The sequence below is a fragment of the Zootermopsis nevadensis genome, unplaced genomic scaffold, assembly GCF_977971745.1.
Source record: "Zootermopsis nevadensis isolate Lab colony 2312 unplaced genomic scaffold, Znev_1.0 Znev_ptg000006l, whole genome shotgun sequence".
In the NCBI taxonomy this organism is placed as follows: domain Eukaryota; kingdom Metazoa; phylum Arthropoda; class Insecta; order Blattodea; family Termopsidae; genus Zootermopsis; species Zootermopsis nevadensis.
The window spans coordinates 9,032,492-9,049,513 of record NW_028259138.1 but is presented as its reverse complement, the minus strand read 5'-3'; the positions used below and the strand labels follow the sequence as shown (position 1 = coordinate 9,049,513).

Sequence of the window (17,022 nt, the reverse complement as noted above, 5' to 3'; positions counted from 1 at the left end):
GAACGTGTGTCTGCCTGCCGGGAGTGGGCTGGGAAAGAAAGTTGGTTACACGTAGGCAGATGGCTATTAGAATAGTAATAAAGACTACAGTATGAAGATCTTGCACCATTCCGTGGATTAGGCATTATATATATGTTTTGATGTACGTTTGTTTGTGAGCTGTGGTGTGCGTGAACTGATTGGTGCACTACTAACGCAGTACAGGTGCAAGGAGGCATATCATAGAGAGGAGTCATCACTGGTCGTTTTTCGTGTGTTAACAGTATCATCCTCGTGTGGAGAAGTGTTCATGATACCGTGACGTGCCGGTCTTCATGTGTTATCTGTTCATCCCAGTGGCTGCAAGGGTTATGTTCGAAATACATTCTTCTTGGCTGTTGGTATAAATGAAATGCAACTATATAAATGTAACCTCGCCCCCGTTTTATGTTTTATTTTAAAGAAAGTTGTTGAACTGCTACGCCCCTTCAATAAACCTACTCAAAAGTCTTCCCTCTCCTTATCCCCACTACATTTCGTAGTTTTTCTCCTCGGTGACGTCGCAAGATGCTGGAGGTTGGAGTCTCCAGAAAGGGTCAAAGAATAGTGACCACCTTTTAAGGTGACAAGCAAACCACAAACACACACATTGGGTCAGTTTTTCTGTAGAGAGGTGAGAGGAAGGTAAGCCTAAGTAGGTAGGCAGCAAGACAACTCCTAGGAACAAAAGTTGTTCCACCTACAGAAATTCAGAGGGGCCAGTTATGTCTTGTGTGAGTGGAGGTTAGGTGGTAAGCGCCCACATTAAAGTAAAAACCAGATCATAATAAGGTATGAACCTCTCAGAAGTGTAAAGAATTACCAGTGTGTCATTTGACTTCATACGACAGACAGCCTCACCGGACGAAGAAACGTACAGTGGTATAGGTGCTGGTCCCTCCAAGCTGCTGAGTATACTAAGAAGGTGATGTAATTGCATTTAGAGACAAGTGTTAACATTTCCCAGTATATGAGTGATTCATTTGGAATATTTTATGAACATTCCTTAGACAAGTGCTGTTTTATTCAGCCAGTGGTCTTGCACTGGTGTTTTTGTGGAACTGTATAAACTGAGATCTACTGAAGTTAATGACAGTGATTTTTGTGCCTGTTTCCTACACTTATGATATTTCAAGACACCAAGTATCAGTAAGGCATCAGAGTTTAGTTTGCCTGCAATCATGTCGACACAGGCATACTACAAGGATCGGCTTGGCTTCGACCCAGCTGAAGCACTGAATGATGGATCGGCATTTGACAAAACTCAGCATGGTTATGAAGAAAACCTGTGCAAGTTCAAAGGTTTGTGGGAATTCTATATCGAATCCATAGGTATGGGTCCACACATTTTTAAGCTTGCTGTGTCATGGTGTGATTGCATGCCATCTGCAGCATCTGAGTGTGGAACTTGTACTAATTACTTTTAATGCATAATTAATCTTCTAAATCAGTATAAAGTAAAGCATGTTTAAAATGATTTAAGTGAAACTCGTAACCTTATCATATACACAGAGTTATTGGCTTATTTGATGAGTTTAATGAAGTTGTGATTTTGAAATGTGCTTTTTCAGAAAAATAATTTACATATAACATTTTTTTGTCTGTCGCAGTCAAATACAAATGTTTACCCATCTGTGGGTAACAGTAATGTAGCTTTTAGTTCACATCACATTTTTCATTGGTAGATTATGTGTTTCTGAATTTTTGTTCCAATTTTGTGAATCCTGGGATAGGTGGAATGACGTACCTTTCTTTACATTTGAAACACTTATTGTTTACATTTATTTCCAGTAAACAAAATTGGTGTGTTAGGTACTGGACAAGGGAGTTCTTGACCAGGTGAATGACTGTTAGCTTCTTAATACTGTGAGTGCCCTAACTTTAACGCTGCAGTTGATTAAATTTGAATCATCTATTACTGAAATGCATGCAGAATTAATGGTATAAAATATGTGGCCACAGGATTCTTACCACAACTGAAACTACAGGTTTATTTTAAGAGCATAATCAAATTTTGGAATAAATTATATTTTTAATTTATTCCACATTCTGTGCCAATATTTCAGATGCATATGTTGATTTTAATGATGCAAAAAACTCTTACCATGCAGTATTTGCATTTGTTTCTCAATGAAAACCAGAGTATATTTGCGTTGACACATATTTAACTTCCATCAACAAGTTTTGTGGCATTTCATGGTGCACTGAATCATGTTACAGATGTCAGTGTCTGTTTCCTAAACTGGTTTTTTTTAGAGAGAGAGAGAGCGGTGACAGAAAATCTTCAGCAAAATTTGTGTTATTCCTTTATTTTTATTGACATATTTTAAACTTTAGAAGCTTCATTGCTTACCATAAGAAATAAATGATGTAAGAGTGTTTGAAAATACAGTTTCTGTCACTTTAAATTTTATTACATTGGTGGTAATTTTATTGCAGAAATGGAGCAATGGTGGAAACAAATTTTGCTGTCTGAATAAGTGAGGAGCTGTTTTCTTGTCGCAGTTTACTGCGGAGATATAAATTTGTTTGTGATTTATAATATTTTGTTAGCTGATGTTTTATTTCTGAACATTGGTTCTTACCAATAGTTTATTCCATGTTAGCAGAAAGTGTGGGGTTTACTTCAAACATAATCTGCGGTGTATCCGTCACATTTAACATGAATATGGGATGAAATAAGTATGCTATGTTAACTGAATGTGAATTTGGATGAGTGAATGTGGGGTTTCATTTAAAATAAATCTGTGGTGTCTCAGATTATGGACATTATTATCCGCATGAGACTCGTCACATTGTTTTATGGTGTTCTGCAAAAGGGTGTATGTTGAAAAGAATTTACCAAAATGGAGAAGTGTCCATTAATTTCATACTGCACTTGTCATAAGTTGATACATTGCACTGGAATATGAAAAGTATTTGATTTGATCACTATAATGTGACATAACCATTGTAATTTTGTTTCACATTGGGCAGAAAATGCCCAAATAATGAGAATCAAGTTACTTTTTTTTTTTCTTTTCACTAAGAGATGAAAGGATCGCATTGAAATCGATACGAGAGAAATGGTTGTCAAGATTGGAACTGCCTTTAGATTGTGGCCAATTGTGGGCTGTGCTATTGCCACTGTTGAATTTTATAAGATGGTTGTCTTCTGGGTTTAGTGCTCTGTTTTCTGATAGAAGTTTACTAGCATCTGGGAGGTCCTTGCTGCCTCCATCATCATCTGATGGAGGCAGCAATCTTTGTACTCATCTCTGTTAGAACCTCAAGCCCAGCTTGAATTTTCTCAATATTACGAGGCTGTCGACGATTACCTTTCTGATGGTCAAGTGACACCAACCACAATAATATATTTTAATAATGATGAATGTTAGGGAGGCCAAAGCCCACCCCGGGCTGTAGCACTGAGGAAGAAGAAGAAGAATGATGAACATTACGAGTTTCGTCATGCAAATACATTTTGATGACAGGAACAGTAACAAAAGACCTTACTGAGTATTTGTATTTTGATACAGATAGCAGCTGGTCTTGGAACTACACATATTCATAGAGAAATTCTACTTTCTGAGCATCTTCAGACATTTTTGATGGAGAACAGTTCTGTTGCAAGTGAAAAGCAGCCAGATAAACACTTAAGAAGTAATTTATCAGCAGTGTTGATGACGATGCACCTTTTTTGATTACTTAAGTCTGTATGTTTTGAGCAATTATATTTTTATCGTTTGAAATATGAATGGTCAGATTCATAACTAAAAATCCCAAATCTGGTGTTCTTCTAGGCAGTTTTGAAGTTTAAGTAGCCTAATAACGAAAATATATTTAAAGTGCAATAATTTATACATTGGAATGTGGCAAAATAGTTTGGTGGCTGGATTGATTATTAGTGCTTGTAATGGAGTTGCAAATATGCCTGTTCTAACTGCTGATTGTGTGTATTTGTTTTGAGTGGTAATTATTGTGTGTTTAGAAGGCAGTGTTAATTATTTGATTATTCTTGCACTCCAGCATTGTCTTTTGTGAAGTTTTACTCAGCATGAAATTTACAGTGTATGAGCATGTCGTGAAACTGAAATCTGCATTAGTTTTTATAGTTTAATTATATGCAAGATGTCTTCTGAAAAATCTGGCAGCATTTAAATGTGTGTGTGTACTGTATTAACTAACGACAGTAAGGCTACAATGAAATTAGGAGAAGAATAAACTCAGGTTATGTTTACTCAGTTCAGAGATTGATATTCGGTTTGTTTTCCAAAAAAAATACTAGAGATTTGTGTGTAAGTGAAAGAGTAATTTTATAATTTGTACATGAAGGGAATTACATATTGATTTTTTTAAACAATGTGAAACTTATGATTTGTACAGTTGCTCTAATATAGTTACGGTAGTAATTGGTTTTGAAGTGTAGATCATGGGGGTGGGGGGACAAATTCATGCAGAATTTGACAGGTAAGTTGAAATGCTAAAAAACTGCTGGCTGGATGACATCGAGGTGGATCTTTGGGAAAATGTGAGGATTGTAGGCGGACAGAAGTGGTTCAAGATTGTGTCCTTTGGAGTTATTTATTTATTTTTTGTATAGGCTCAGTGGTGTTGAACCTTCGGGTTCTACTCTGTACGATCGTACACGTAATGTTTAGTACCAGAGAAGCCATTTATTGCTTAAGGTACGATTACAACTCAGGATTAAAAACTGTGAGTCGAAGAAGTAAAGTTTAGATTGACAATTCCGTATACGAATAATATTTGAGCATCGTAACCGGCCGGGTTTATTTTTTCGTGGGACAAACTTTGCTCACCCCTGTTTATGCCGCAGTAATTAGCGTTCAAAGCGTGCGACGTTGCACTACAGCCTACTTTTGATCGCATCCTTCAGATTGACGTAACGGAATTAAACTGCAAATCGCTTCGTCTCCTGGTGTTAATTTTTATTTCTCATCTTCATTACATAATTTTTCGAATGGACGGCGTGTTGTGTCTGCCCGCCATATAAGTTGCTGTTTCCTACTCATCTTATAAATTGTCCGGGAACGCCTGAAGCCAAAAGTAATGTTTGCATGTTTTATTGACAATTTTTCCCATTTGTGATAGGAACGTTCCCTTTTGTTTATATCCTGCTAACGACAATACGGAACAAAATGTGAACAGAAGGCAAAAACGTTCTAGTTGACTTATCATTAGGCCTACTGTCTTGTTTTTAAATTTTATTCCTGCTTTAGATATCTTCAGTTTCTTGGAGATAATTTTATGTGAGCCTAAACGTTCACTTTTATTCCCAGGATCCGAGAAGTGTTTTCGATACGACCAGTGTGATTTATACTTACTTTGGTCTTCTAAGACCCTATGCTATGCCAAGTTTAAGAGGCCCCAAAAAGTCGATATATGTGTGTGTGGTTTTTATCCTGATAGATGCGAAAGTCTGACACTGGGTGAACAACACGGGCATTTCTGGTCGATAATACCATCGACTGGTCCAGTTAGCGTAGAATGTGTTCTTCTGGCTATGAAGTGACTCCAATGTAATTTGTTCAGAACGTCTCTCTTTCGATTAGGTTTGTTGGGAGCTTGTTCAACCGGTGTAAACGATGACTCATGCCAAGAAGACCAAGAATCCTTAGGAGTTTTGCCTGTGTAGTGTTTCAGAGGGGCGACTAGTGCTTAACCATATGCAGGGTTTCACGTCTACTTTACGTTCACCTTTTAGAGGTTGTGTGGGTGCTATCTTCATGGCTTCTTGGATCCGCAGGTTCGGAGACCAGTTTATGGCAAGTCATGTGGTTTCTTATGTAGCCCTCAGTCTACTTGCCATGTCCCTGCCTTCACGTGTTGTCAGTCGAATAGAGTTGGAAATCCACTCACAGAATGTTTTTTGTTTTGTGTGTGTGTCATGTGTCACGATGTTTGAATTGGGATTGTCTCCATTAATCTTTCATGTGTCTAGGATGGGGGACACAGGGAATGCATACTAGTGTAGTTTGTACTTAAAAGTATTTTTGTGAGACCGCCATGTTGTGCGTGCTCTTTTGAAATGTCCAACCAGTTGACAGGTATTCACGAAATTTGGTATTTATCGTTATGATATGATAAGCAACCGAAAGGCAAATAAATAAGACTTGAAGTAAAGGTGTTAGAAATGTACTATACAAGATATATGCTGTAGGATTTGAGGTATATATTTGTGAGATTACGAATTTAATGACTCAGTGAAGAAGTACATGTTTCTCCTGCCTTAGTTAAAATTTGCATCAGCAATAATTTAACATCGTGGGCCAGTAGAAGGTTTTGTTAAATCGCAAATAACGCATTTGGGCAATAGTTTATGTGAACTCCAAGACACAGGTCACAGCATATTTGTAATTACTCTTGTATTTCATGGAAACTGTCGTTAGTTAAAAGCTGTCTGCCGTCAAATAAGCTGGAATAAACCTGTAGGTCGATTAGCATGTTGCTGATTGCTAGAACGTTAGATATTTACTGTCATGCCACCTTATTTGTTTTAAAGCTATGTGAAATATAATGAACCAGTCTGTTGATAATGTATGTAGGCATGTGTGTGTTTGAGGACAAGTTTTGAGTCGTATTATTGTGTAGGTAGCAAGAAATCCATGTACTCTGCTTTAATACGTCTGTGAATGTAGGCGTTCCACGAGCTTGAGTGTACCACTTGTCATATTCGACCTTTACTATGGTATTACTATTCTGTCTCGTCATGCGGAGATGCTAATAAAAACTATTACGTAGCCTGTAATATTTTTCTTCGCATAAGGAAATGCAAACAACTGGAATTTGTGGTTTACATGTAACTCAGGTTTCATGGAAAATGGTGCAAGGTACCTTAGTACAAGTATTGCGTTTAGTATAGAGCAGTCTTGTGTTTTTAGGTCAGGCCTTTCCTTTTGTGGTAAGTGAACAAAAGGGAAATTACGTTATCGTTACGAATCCATTTCCTGTCAGATGTGATGCATCCGCACAGGACATGAAGAGTTTGTTTCGTAGATGATACAGATTTCTATGTACTGCAGTATGACGAGCAATATGATCAATTTCTGGGAATGACACTTGAATTCGTCGGTTACGCGGTGGATGACAAATCAGGCGGTTAGTCGCCGGTTTCTGACACCGAGGCCCGGGTTCTCTCCCAGGGTAGTCTGAGGTGTTGGACAAAATGAAACTGGGACAGGTTCTCCTCCGAGTCCTTGTTCGGTTTTCGCTTGGCCTTGTCGTGGACTGGTCTAGTTCAACCAGGGTGCCCAACAGATAGGTTTTCTGTCCTCTTTTGTAACCGATGACGAAAACAGATTCCAGCTTCCGAAACGTGGTTTTATGATTTAGACGAGAGGCAAAGTCCATAAGACCACTTGTTTCTGTTGCATGTTTTAGCACTGTCCATTCCGTAATGTTTATCTGTGATCACTCTGACTGTGTTTAAACAGACAATAGCGAAGTGAAGCTTCATGAATTTCATGAGCTGGCCGAGTAATTGGCATTTGGATTCTTCTTTATAGTGGTGATGTTTTAATTAAGAGGTTCAGCATATCCGTATAACCCAGTGCTGTGTGCCAGACACGCCAGATGGTGTTCCGTGTTTTAAGTACTTCATAATGAATTTAAACAGACGAGCTTTGGAAATTTGTTTATTTTATACTCTGCTTTAATACTGACAGAGTTTTGGAGATGAGTTTTTTTGGTTCCTTTAACGATGAGAAGTGTGTACATAGTTTTGATCGGAAGTCCAGAAATGTGGAGATCACTTGTGGGACATAGAGGATATTAAAACGGAGATGAGGAATGTATGATCTCGATTCAGCCGGCCCAGGATAGCATCTCAGAACTGGTATTTTGACTACAGGAATGAACCATTAGGTTATTTGGCAGTAGTACGTTTATTGACATGTTGGGAACATACACCTACTTTTCTAGAACGACTGTGTGTTGTTGATTTTCAGGCGGGCCGAAATAACTTTCACCAACCTTTTCACGAAAACATGTTCATTTTTGTAATCAGCTTCGTAGTTGTGGAAGACGAACTACGCTTATGCCCTGGTGTCTGACGATATTATAGAACCTCACTGGTTCTTTTTCTCTCTGAATTTTGACTTTAAATGAAAGGGTTTCAGATTCCCCGACTAAGAATGCTTGTGAAGTAACCTCTACCGTCTATCTTTTTAATAGCTTAAGTGGAAATTCTTGACTTCTGCTTGTGTGCCACGATATGTGAACCAGTCTCTGTAAGGGGTGGATGTTTTGATATCTCCATGTTATGGGCCACTTTCGAGAGCTCTGTATCTCTATGTCTGCCACTCGTCTGTGTCGTCACTTGAAAATGAAGAAGACCATTTCCATAGCTTTCAGTAACGCCATTAGTGTTTAACGCAGGCTATAGAGCGTGGATATCAAGTGATATTCGAGACACATTGTCATATCGAGGTCATAACGAACATGGATGATGACACACAGTATTTTGTTGGAACTTACCAACAGGCATTAACAAGGTATTGCTTCGATTCGTGTTACGTTGTTTTTCGTCCGAGGGTTCGATAAATGTTTCTTATTTGACAGGGTGAACGTTGCTGATCCAGGTGGCTACGTCCGAGGTTGCGTGTTGGTATGTGGTTAGGGTACAGGTGTGTAACCGCCGTGGTTTGTTGGTGGAGAACTTGTGATGGTCGGAATCTGGACCAAGAAAGCTGTAAACGCCATGCGATTTCTCATCCAAGGAACCAAAATCGAAGACGCCCTATCGATTCAATGAAATAATCTGTATTTCGTTTACAGACCATGGTACGAAATTGAATATTCGATTCATATATTTAAATAAAAATTTCCTGGGATATTTTCCATCGTCTAGTAAATTAATAAAATATAAAACGACGTTTCGGAGATGGGGATCTATCTCCGTCTTCAGGTACCTACTCTGATGAGCCCAATAGATAGGGATTAGCTCTAAGTATTGGGCCCAACAGAGTAGGTACCTGAAGACGGATTTAGAGCCCCATCTCCGAAACGTCGTTTTATATTTCATTAATTTACTAGATGATGGAAAATATCCAAGGAAATTTTTATTCAAATAAATCGCCATCGTCACGAACGTTTAGATTTCATATATTTAAATTCAAATATATAACTAATTCTGATGCGTTAAGTAAAATATCAGTGAATATTAATAAAGTGTGCATATGTTATAAAATTATTTGTTCAGAGTATTTATTGGGGATTTTGTGTTTAGCAGTGGGTAATGTTTCGCATGAGCGGTAACACTTGTTTGTCTTGCCTTCAGTGCTGCATCCGCCTTTCTGAAAGCAAGTAACGTTAAGTATTATTGATTCTGTCCACACAGAGTCATAGAGTTATTTTTCCGTGGTTCTCGGTGTCTTTTTTTGCGAGATAACATTATTCTTCTTAATGTCTTGGTCTTGTCTGGTATTTATAAGGATTTCGAGGTGTTAATTTTTATTCCACGGTTCTGCCCATAATTGTAATGATTATTGCACAAAGTACACAATATAAACCCATATAGGGAGGTCGAATCCGTCAGTCTGTCAACTGGCAGCTTTGACTCAGAAAGTACCACACGAACTTAGATTACATTTGGTATTGATAGTCTACCAGAAATATTTCGATCGAATTACATTTCAATTCAGTCAGTGCAATGGCTAGGATTGATGTTGGGCGACCGGGTTCGATTTCCAGTCAGATAGGATTTTTCTCTTTGACGCAGACGTCTGTTTCGACCTTGGGACCTACCTAGTCTCCTGTCAAATGGGTGCCGGGGTTATTCCCTTGGGATAAAGCGGCTGGGGCGTGAAGCTAGTGCTGAGGTTAAGAATGATTCTATTCTCCATACGCCAGATGGCATGGTGTTTGGTTCATCGACAGGGACAACTGTACCTCAGTCCAGTCCGTAATAACGCTTCAAGCGATACTCATATCGAAACTCCATCGATTTACTTTGAATTGATTGATCGTACAAGAGTTGTTACAGAGCATTAAATATGGACATATATCTCATTAACACATAAAACTTCAATTTGAATAGGTTTCGACACGTTGAATATTAAATGAAAGGTAACGGAAAATAGTTTTGGGATTGGTGCGGTATCTTTAGTGCGGTTGGCTTTGTAACAGTAGATTTATATCTACAAGAAGCTAACAAAAGGCCAATGAGGTATGAAGGTCTATTAAGGTTTGTTACTTTTCGTTCTTAGTCCAGATATTATTCAAATACCCACAGTTATTCTCTTAGGGCGATATTGCTAATTCCTATATTAACCGGTAGGGAACATACTTCTGTGTATTTTAATATTTCCCTTTTAGATAGGAGACGAAAATAAATTTATGGCGAGATTTCTGTTTCTCGTGGCAGCGAGTCTGAAGATGGCTGCGAGGTATAGTCTGGTAGAAGGTTACCTACGTTTCGGATGTTCTTGCTGCCTCCATCATCAGGGCGGTCACTCATCACCCTGTTGGAGGCACGGATGAAGATCTTGGAAGGCAGTCATTAAAAGAATAATTTGATGTGAATGCTAGCGAACATTCCGCTAAAGCAACAAGTAGTTCATTTCGTCGTTAATATAATTCGTCTGATTGCTTAGTCTTTCCATATACTTGAACTTTATTCATTTTTGAAGATTATGTTATGATTTCGGCAGTTATTGTGCCGACATGACCAAAACAGCAGAAGATATACCTTTGAATTTGTTGAGGACAAATGTCTTTCAGATTTGATCCGTGGACGTTTTCAGTATGAAGTACACAACTTGCGTTCGCCCATGTTGGTTGCCACACACTCTGCCTCACACAGAGCCAGTAGGCTGTGGATGTAGGAGCGACTTTAAGGGCACTTCTGCCATTCTTTGAAGACAGCTTGCCCTTAAGTTGAAAGGTCTAGTCTACACTTCGTGTTTGAACTGATGCAGACATCCGCTATTGCATTCCAGGGAAGGTGGTGAACTGCCTTCTTAGATGCATAAAGAACAGTGACATTGAGATTAACCATATCAGACGGAGTGATAGAGATGGGGCACTGCTTAGAGGTCGCGGTATGAATGAACCCAGCGTCTGGAATGTATTGTAAACACGTTGACTGCAGCAGGAAAGTCTGGTGCCTGCAGTGTGGACGATGAAGTGAGAGAACTCTGCAGTTCCGTGAGTTTAATGGCAGGGAATAGCGAGAGACGGATATTGGATCTGAATGCACGGTTTCAACAGTCGCGTGTCAGAGACGATCTGTATGTCCGCATTAACCGAACTGAATTTCGGGACTTCTTTTCCACATTTTCGTCCTTCACCAACCGATTTAGAGGTTTCAGGTTCACATGGCGACGAGTACGAAGATGGCTGTCTTTTGTGTTGTGCCTGTGGTTTGGTAGAAGTTTGCCGACGTTTCAGAGGTGCTTGCTTGCTTCCTCCATCGCCAGGGCGATGATGGCAGCAAGCGTCTCTGAAATGACGATAAACGTCTGCTACCAAACTCCATGGCGCAACAACCCAGAAGACAGCCATCTTCAACCAATCCTTCACAATTATTCAGTTGACTGATTGGACGTTCGTACAGCAGTCATTCAAAAAGCTGTGCAGTTTCTGCTTTCGGGAATGATCCACGTCGAATGTTGGTAAGTATCCAACGTTTCGGCACAAATTTAGTTACCATCTTCAGGATAAATGTGTGATGGGTTGGCTCAGCCCCGCTCTTCCGCTCGGGCAATCAACATCAAATCGAACTCACTCTCTACAAGGCTTACAAAAACGCCCAACAGAGTTGCACATTGAACTCAACCGCGAAGATCTGAGGACGAAAATTGCAAAAACTGATTGTCCTTTAGCTGGTCAGGATATGCCCCCCTTTTAGGAGCTCGAAGGTTTGTTGTCGTGTTAATTTGACTCTATATCCTGAGTCAGATAAGTGCCGTCTATACTGTCCATCTGTGTTTCTTAATAAAAATTTTAATATTATCTTTATGTTCCGCTTAGGTCTTCCAAGTGGTCTCTTCCCTCGAGATATTCCGTTTAAAATGTCGTATGCATTTCTCATCTTTCCCGTGTTTGCTATGAGTTTGGCACGTCTCATAATACCGTATCGGTGAAGTATTCGAACAACTTCTAGTCGTTATCGAAAGGGCAGCGACTGAACGCTGTCGGGACAGCATATGCCACACACGTTTGGTAAAGATAACGTTATCTATGTGTTTATACGTTCAGTGCCCGAAACGACAATTGCCCACTCATGCCGGCTTCAACGTTATTACAGCTAATCATACGTATATGTGTCATATTACTTCGTATAAGAGAGGAAACGAATTGCCACGAAATCCTCACAGGCATTGCAAAAACGCTGAAGCCCTAACATTTTCTGTTTTTGGAAACAGATTTGGTGGAAACCTATCGAAACTACTCGTCTTATTGTGCTTGATTAGATCCATGACTCCTGAAATTTAAACTGGCATTTAAACGCTAGGCAGTGAATATTTATAGCAACACGCACTCAGACGTCTTGGGAGTATGCAGGTCAGGTTCGCTGCATTTTAGAAGCCGTCAGCGGTCAGCTTTACACATCTGCCGTTTTACTACTGACGAAAGCCACTTCGTCTTGTAGCAAAAGAAGGAATGGAGAACCCTGGCTGCCAAGCATGTGACCAGCTTCGTTATTGACGTATCTGCCCTTATAGCATTAACTAATTGGCAGATTTCTGTGTTTAATCTTCTTTACTAAATTGAAGATTTGTGATAAGCTGGTGGATTCTGTTGTTGATTAAAAGGGCGGGGTTTCGATGATGGATATTTAAAACTCTGTGCCGGAAAGGATGTTAATGAAAGCTATCCAGATCTGATTAATGTAATCAGGCGTTCGTCTATAAAGCCTGAAAAGGAAACCTCATAAAATGTAGCCCCAAATTGGATCAAATGACGATCGCTTTAGTGTGTAGTGTTTGTTGGGTTTCGTAAATCGTGCGTGAAATTGCTTGGTATTTCATGTTACGTCAGTAAATTTAACTTCCTTGAATTCGTATACACAATTTAATAAAGAAGAGAATGTTATGAAAAGTAATGAGGAAAACTTGTGCAGTCCAAGTAGCAGTGAGCACAGTAGGGTAACCCTAGCGTTACTCCTTATATCGGTACGACAATTTTCGTGTCTCTTCTTTCTTTATTTCTTTCTTTCTTCTTGTTATTTTTTGTGCTGGGTCTGTTATCGCGAAATAGTCCGTTTACTCTCGGAAAGGGGTCAGAGTGCTGGCATATAAATTGTATCCACGCGAATTTATCATGTAAGTTCAAATATGCACGTCGGCTCGGATATAGATTCGTCTTCTTCAGTCACTCCAGACATGTCGGAATAGTGCCCTAAATTAAACCATGACCGCTGCCTTTCACAACTTATTATTCCTTAATCATTCCATCATTCGACGCTGTATAGTCGGAGTTACTGCCATGGTTTCGCACCCGGGCCAGTTCAGCGGACAAAATGACACTGGGACAGATTTTTCTCCGAATCCTTCTGGTTTTCCCTGCCAATATAATTACATCGCTTCTCCGTATTCACTCATATATCATCTGAAGGATGGACAAAGGACCCGTTAGAGGTCGCAGTTCCATTGAGACATAATTTGACCCTTTCGAAATAGTGAAAATACTGAAAGCGTAGTGAGGAAGATACAGGAATTAATGTTTGTTTGTGTAAACACGTTCTTTTGTTACCCTTTTTTAAGGTTTGGGAACACAACATGAAACATTAGTTGTTGGATCAATGCCCCCCCGGGTGCTAAATTTAGTGTGCACGTGTCAACTAGCTTAAGATTGTAACTGAGCAATAACTGGGCACAGTAAAGTTTAAATGTTTGGGGAACGACAGTAACAAATCACAACACATTTACGAAGTAATTAAGAACAGATTAAATTCGGGAAATGCTTACTACAACTCGGTTCAGAATCTTTTTATGTTCCGGCGTAACGGCTAAACACTTAAGGATTCAAATATACACGGTGTAATTTTACATTTTTTTTATTTTTGTGGATGTTCTTTGACCCTAGGGATAGAACTCAAATTGAGTGTGTTCCAGAACGGGGTGCTAAGATGGATGAGGTGGCAGGAGGCTGGAGGAAGCTGTAAAATGATCTGTGTGCTCTTCCGTAGTTATTCCAAGTGTGGTCCTATCTAGCGAGACTTTGGTGTAATGCGAACGATACTATTTAAATAGATCTTGAAAGAAAGAAATATGTAATGATGTTGATTGGATTCTAGTGGCTTATTGTAGGTACCAGTGGCGGGTTTTGAGAACACGGTAATGAACCTAATGATTCCTTTCATAAAAGGCAGAGAATTTCTTGACCAACTGATAGACTATTAGATTTTTAAGATGAGTACTGCAAGGAGATGGTTCGTGTCTTGTGCCAACAGTTGCATTTCTACTCGCTCTCTGATGTGTTAAAAAACACCAGTCGAAGACTGTCGTGCCCTAAATAAAGATATTTAGTGTGAAGAAAACAATCGTGCTTATCCTAAGGAGGCTGAGACTGGACGAGACGAGACTATGATAAACACTCTACTCATGCTGGGACTCGAACCTTAGTCATTTAGTCAGTAGCTAGTCACTGCTCTGACCTGTCCTGTCGTGTGGTGGATGCTTCATTTGTTTCGTGAGCGCCTGCCTTGTGCTGGTACGTGCGATACCCAATGTGCAATATTTGTTGCTGTAAGTAGACTTACCATAGTTGCACATAAGCCTGCTTGATGAAAACTTGAAGTATCCTTTGTGCAGGTTTGTTTCGTTGTGTTATCCACGTGAAAACTAGAATGGTTTCTGGTTTAACTATGTCACAGTGTTAGTGACGGGATGATGGATAATGTAATATCTCATGAAAAGTAAACAGGTTCTGCTTGCGCTTATGACGAAGGATCGACGTATGTGGCTGGGCTTAAGCCATTATTTGCAGGGCAGATAGCAATTTATTAAAAGGAAGGTACGTCAACTGTTTTTGCGTCCTCCGTGGTCTGTTTTGATACTCAGATTACCAAACAGATTTGGTGCACGCTTGATGGATATGTTTTCAGGATTTGGCAGCACAGAACAAGAGTTCTCATAAAGGAATACATTATTTTCAAAAGGCAGAGAATGGTAAGCATTTGAATTTTTGTGAATAATTTTCAACACCCGCAGACTGTAGTCAGCACGAATTGAGAGGGCGCGGCAGAGGATTTACTTGTGGGATGTCACGCTGAGACATTCTCCACAGGGTCTGTTGAGGTACAATAAACTTATCGCCGAACCCTCTACACTTAACAGGCACGCAGCGACATCCGCTTGCTTCTCCGTTTGGAAATAACCGGCAGCAGAGATGAAAGACCCCTGGTTGAACTTTTTTTCCCCTCACTTTTTTGTCGCATTGCGTTGACTGTCGATGGCTTCGGATACAACAGAAATAGAATCACTCCTGCCTGTATTGTGTTGAGACAATCGCTGGCAAGGCAAGTGTATGTTAATTCCGTGTCTACGTTGTTCCAACTTACTAGGGCCATCAGAGGATTATGAGTTCTGCGGGAGTGGGGTGGGTTCGAGGAGATGAGAAGTACACAAGAGAGCTTAGTTAGGGAACTTAAGAAGAGACCAGCTTTCGAGATCTGGATGTAGATGGTAGTTATTTATTTTTAATTTTTTTATTTATAGTGTTCTGTCTGACGACAGGTCCATATGAACAGGATCCTTCCATCCTTTTCTCGGACTGGGACCTGTTCATATACGTTCTTGGCAGATGATCCAGAAGTGGTTTGCCATTGCCTTCTTCTGTGTGTGAATGGAGTAATTGTTGGGATGCCACGGAGGAAAACTCCGTGTTGCCAAGACCACGGCCTTGCCCAACACAAGTTATAAATTCGGGCACCGTCGGGAATCGAACCCGAGACCCCAGGATTACAAGGCCAGCGTTCTAACCGCTAGACCACCGTGGCTATATAGATGGTAGTATAATATTAAAATTACGTGTTGAAAGGGTAGACTGGATTTTACTGGCGTGGACATGTCTTTTTTTGTGTGTAAACACGATGATGTGCCATTGAGCACCACAAAAAGGCTTGACCTGTCTGCTTACTAATAAGAATCTTGGTCATTGTTGGTTTATTAATAGATTTTGTATTTTTGTATAAATAACAGCGTAACTTACAGTAATTTAATGTTTTTTATTAAATAATTATATAAAATCTGAGACAATGGAATCATGCTTCGTCATAATGCTGTTTTCCCCGCAAAGTTTGCGGGGTTTGTTAGAGCGTGATACAGGCTTATCGTTCTAAATTTCGTTAAAATCTGTGTCATTAAAACAGTAGGTTCAAGACGAGATAATTACAGTACGCAGGAAGACGTGTACACTGCTTGAGTTTCTTCATTACAATGTAAAGCTAATGAGTTTTACTTAGGCCGTGTTCCGCTCATGAACAGACTTAAATTAGAAGTGAGAGACTTTTTCCTCCGTCATTATTTTTTCTACAAATTTCGCCACTCCCCAGCATGTGTTTTACTGGTATGCCTGACAAGGTGAAGGTGCAAGGATTTAAATAAGGCAGGATGATGGTGTGTAGATATGAGGATGAATACGTCACACTGCCTAGGCACCACGCCGTGAAAACGTGCAGGTAGGATGAACTAACGAAATGTGGAAACCAATGAAAAGTAACTTCATGATAATTAATGTTCTCACGACGGCTAGTGTAAAAATTTGTCCGTATTTTGGGATGTTGCGCCGTGTAGTCTGATAGAAATTTACCGACATTTCAGAGGTGTCAATGCCTCCATCATCGCCCTGATGATGGAGACAATAGGCACCTCTGAAACGTCGGCGAACTTCTACCAAAATACAGAATACTGCAATTTTCAAGAAAGTTCGTGATTCTAGTATTATGATTTGTTTGCACAAAGTGCATAAATGAACGCATAATTTGAATATGTCTGATCGTTTGCGTGTACTGCCTCCGAATGTACTCGATAATTGAAATTTAATTCTTTGTTATGTTAC

The 17,022-nt window shown here is 39.7% G+C and overlaps 1 protein-coding gene across 34 annotated transcripts in view; it reads left to right on the top strand.

Annotated features, from left to right (window-relative positions):
- Positions 1-17,022, top strand: part of shot (dystonin-like protein short stop) — a 308,131-nt gene that overhangs the window by 58,494 nt on the left and 232,615 nt on the right. For 16 of the 34 annotated variants that reach the window (XM_087343478.1, XM_087343475.1, XM_087343462.1 and 13 more), the window contains exon 1: positions 5-1,350. The exons of 8 other annotated variants lie outside the window; for them this stretch is intronic. In XM_087343478.1, coding sequence (XP_087199604.1) covers positions 1,200-1,350 — 151 coding nt within the window. In that variant the 5' untranslated portion in view covers positions 5-1,199. Of the gene's footprint in view, positions 1-2; positions 1,351-17,022 lie in introns of those variants that run through there. 10 more of the 34 variants (XM_087343484.1, XM_087343479.1, XM_087343466.1 and 7 more) reach the window with 4 other exon arrangements.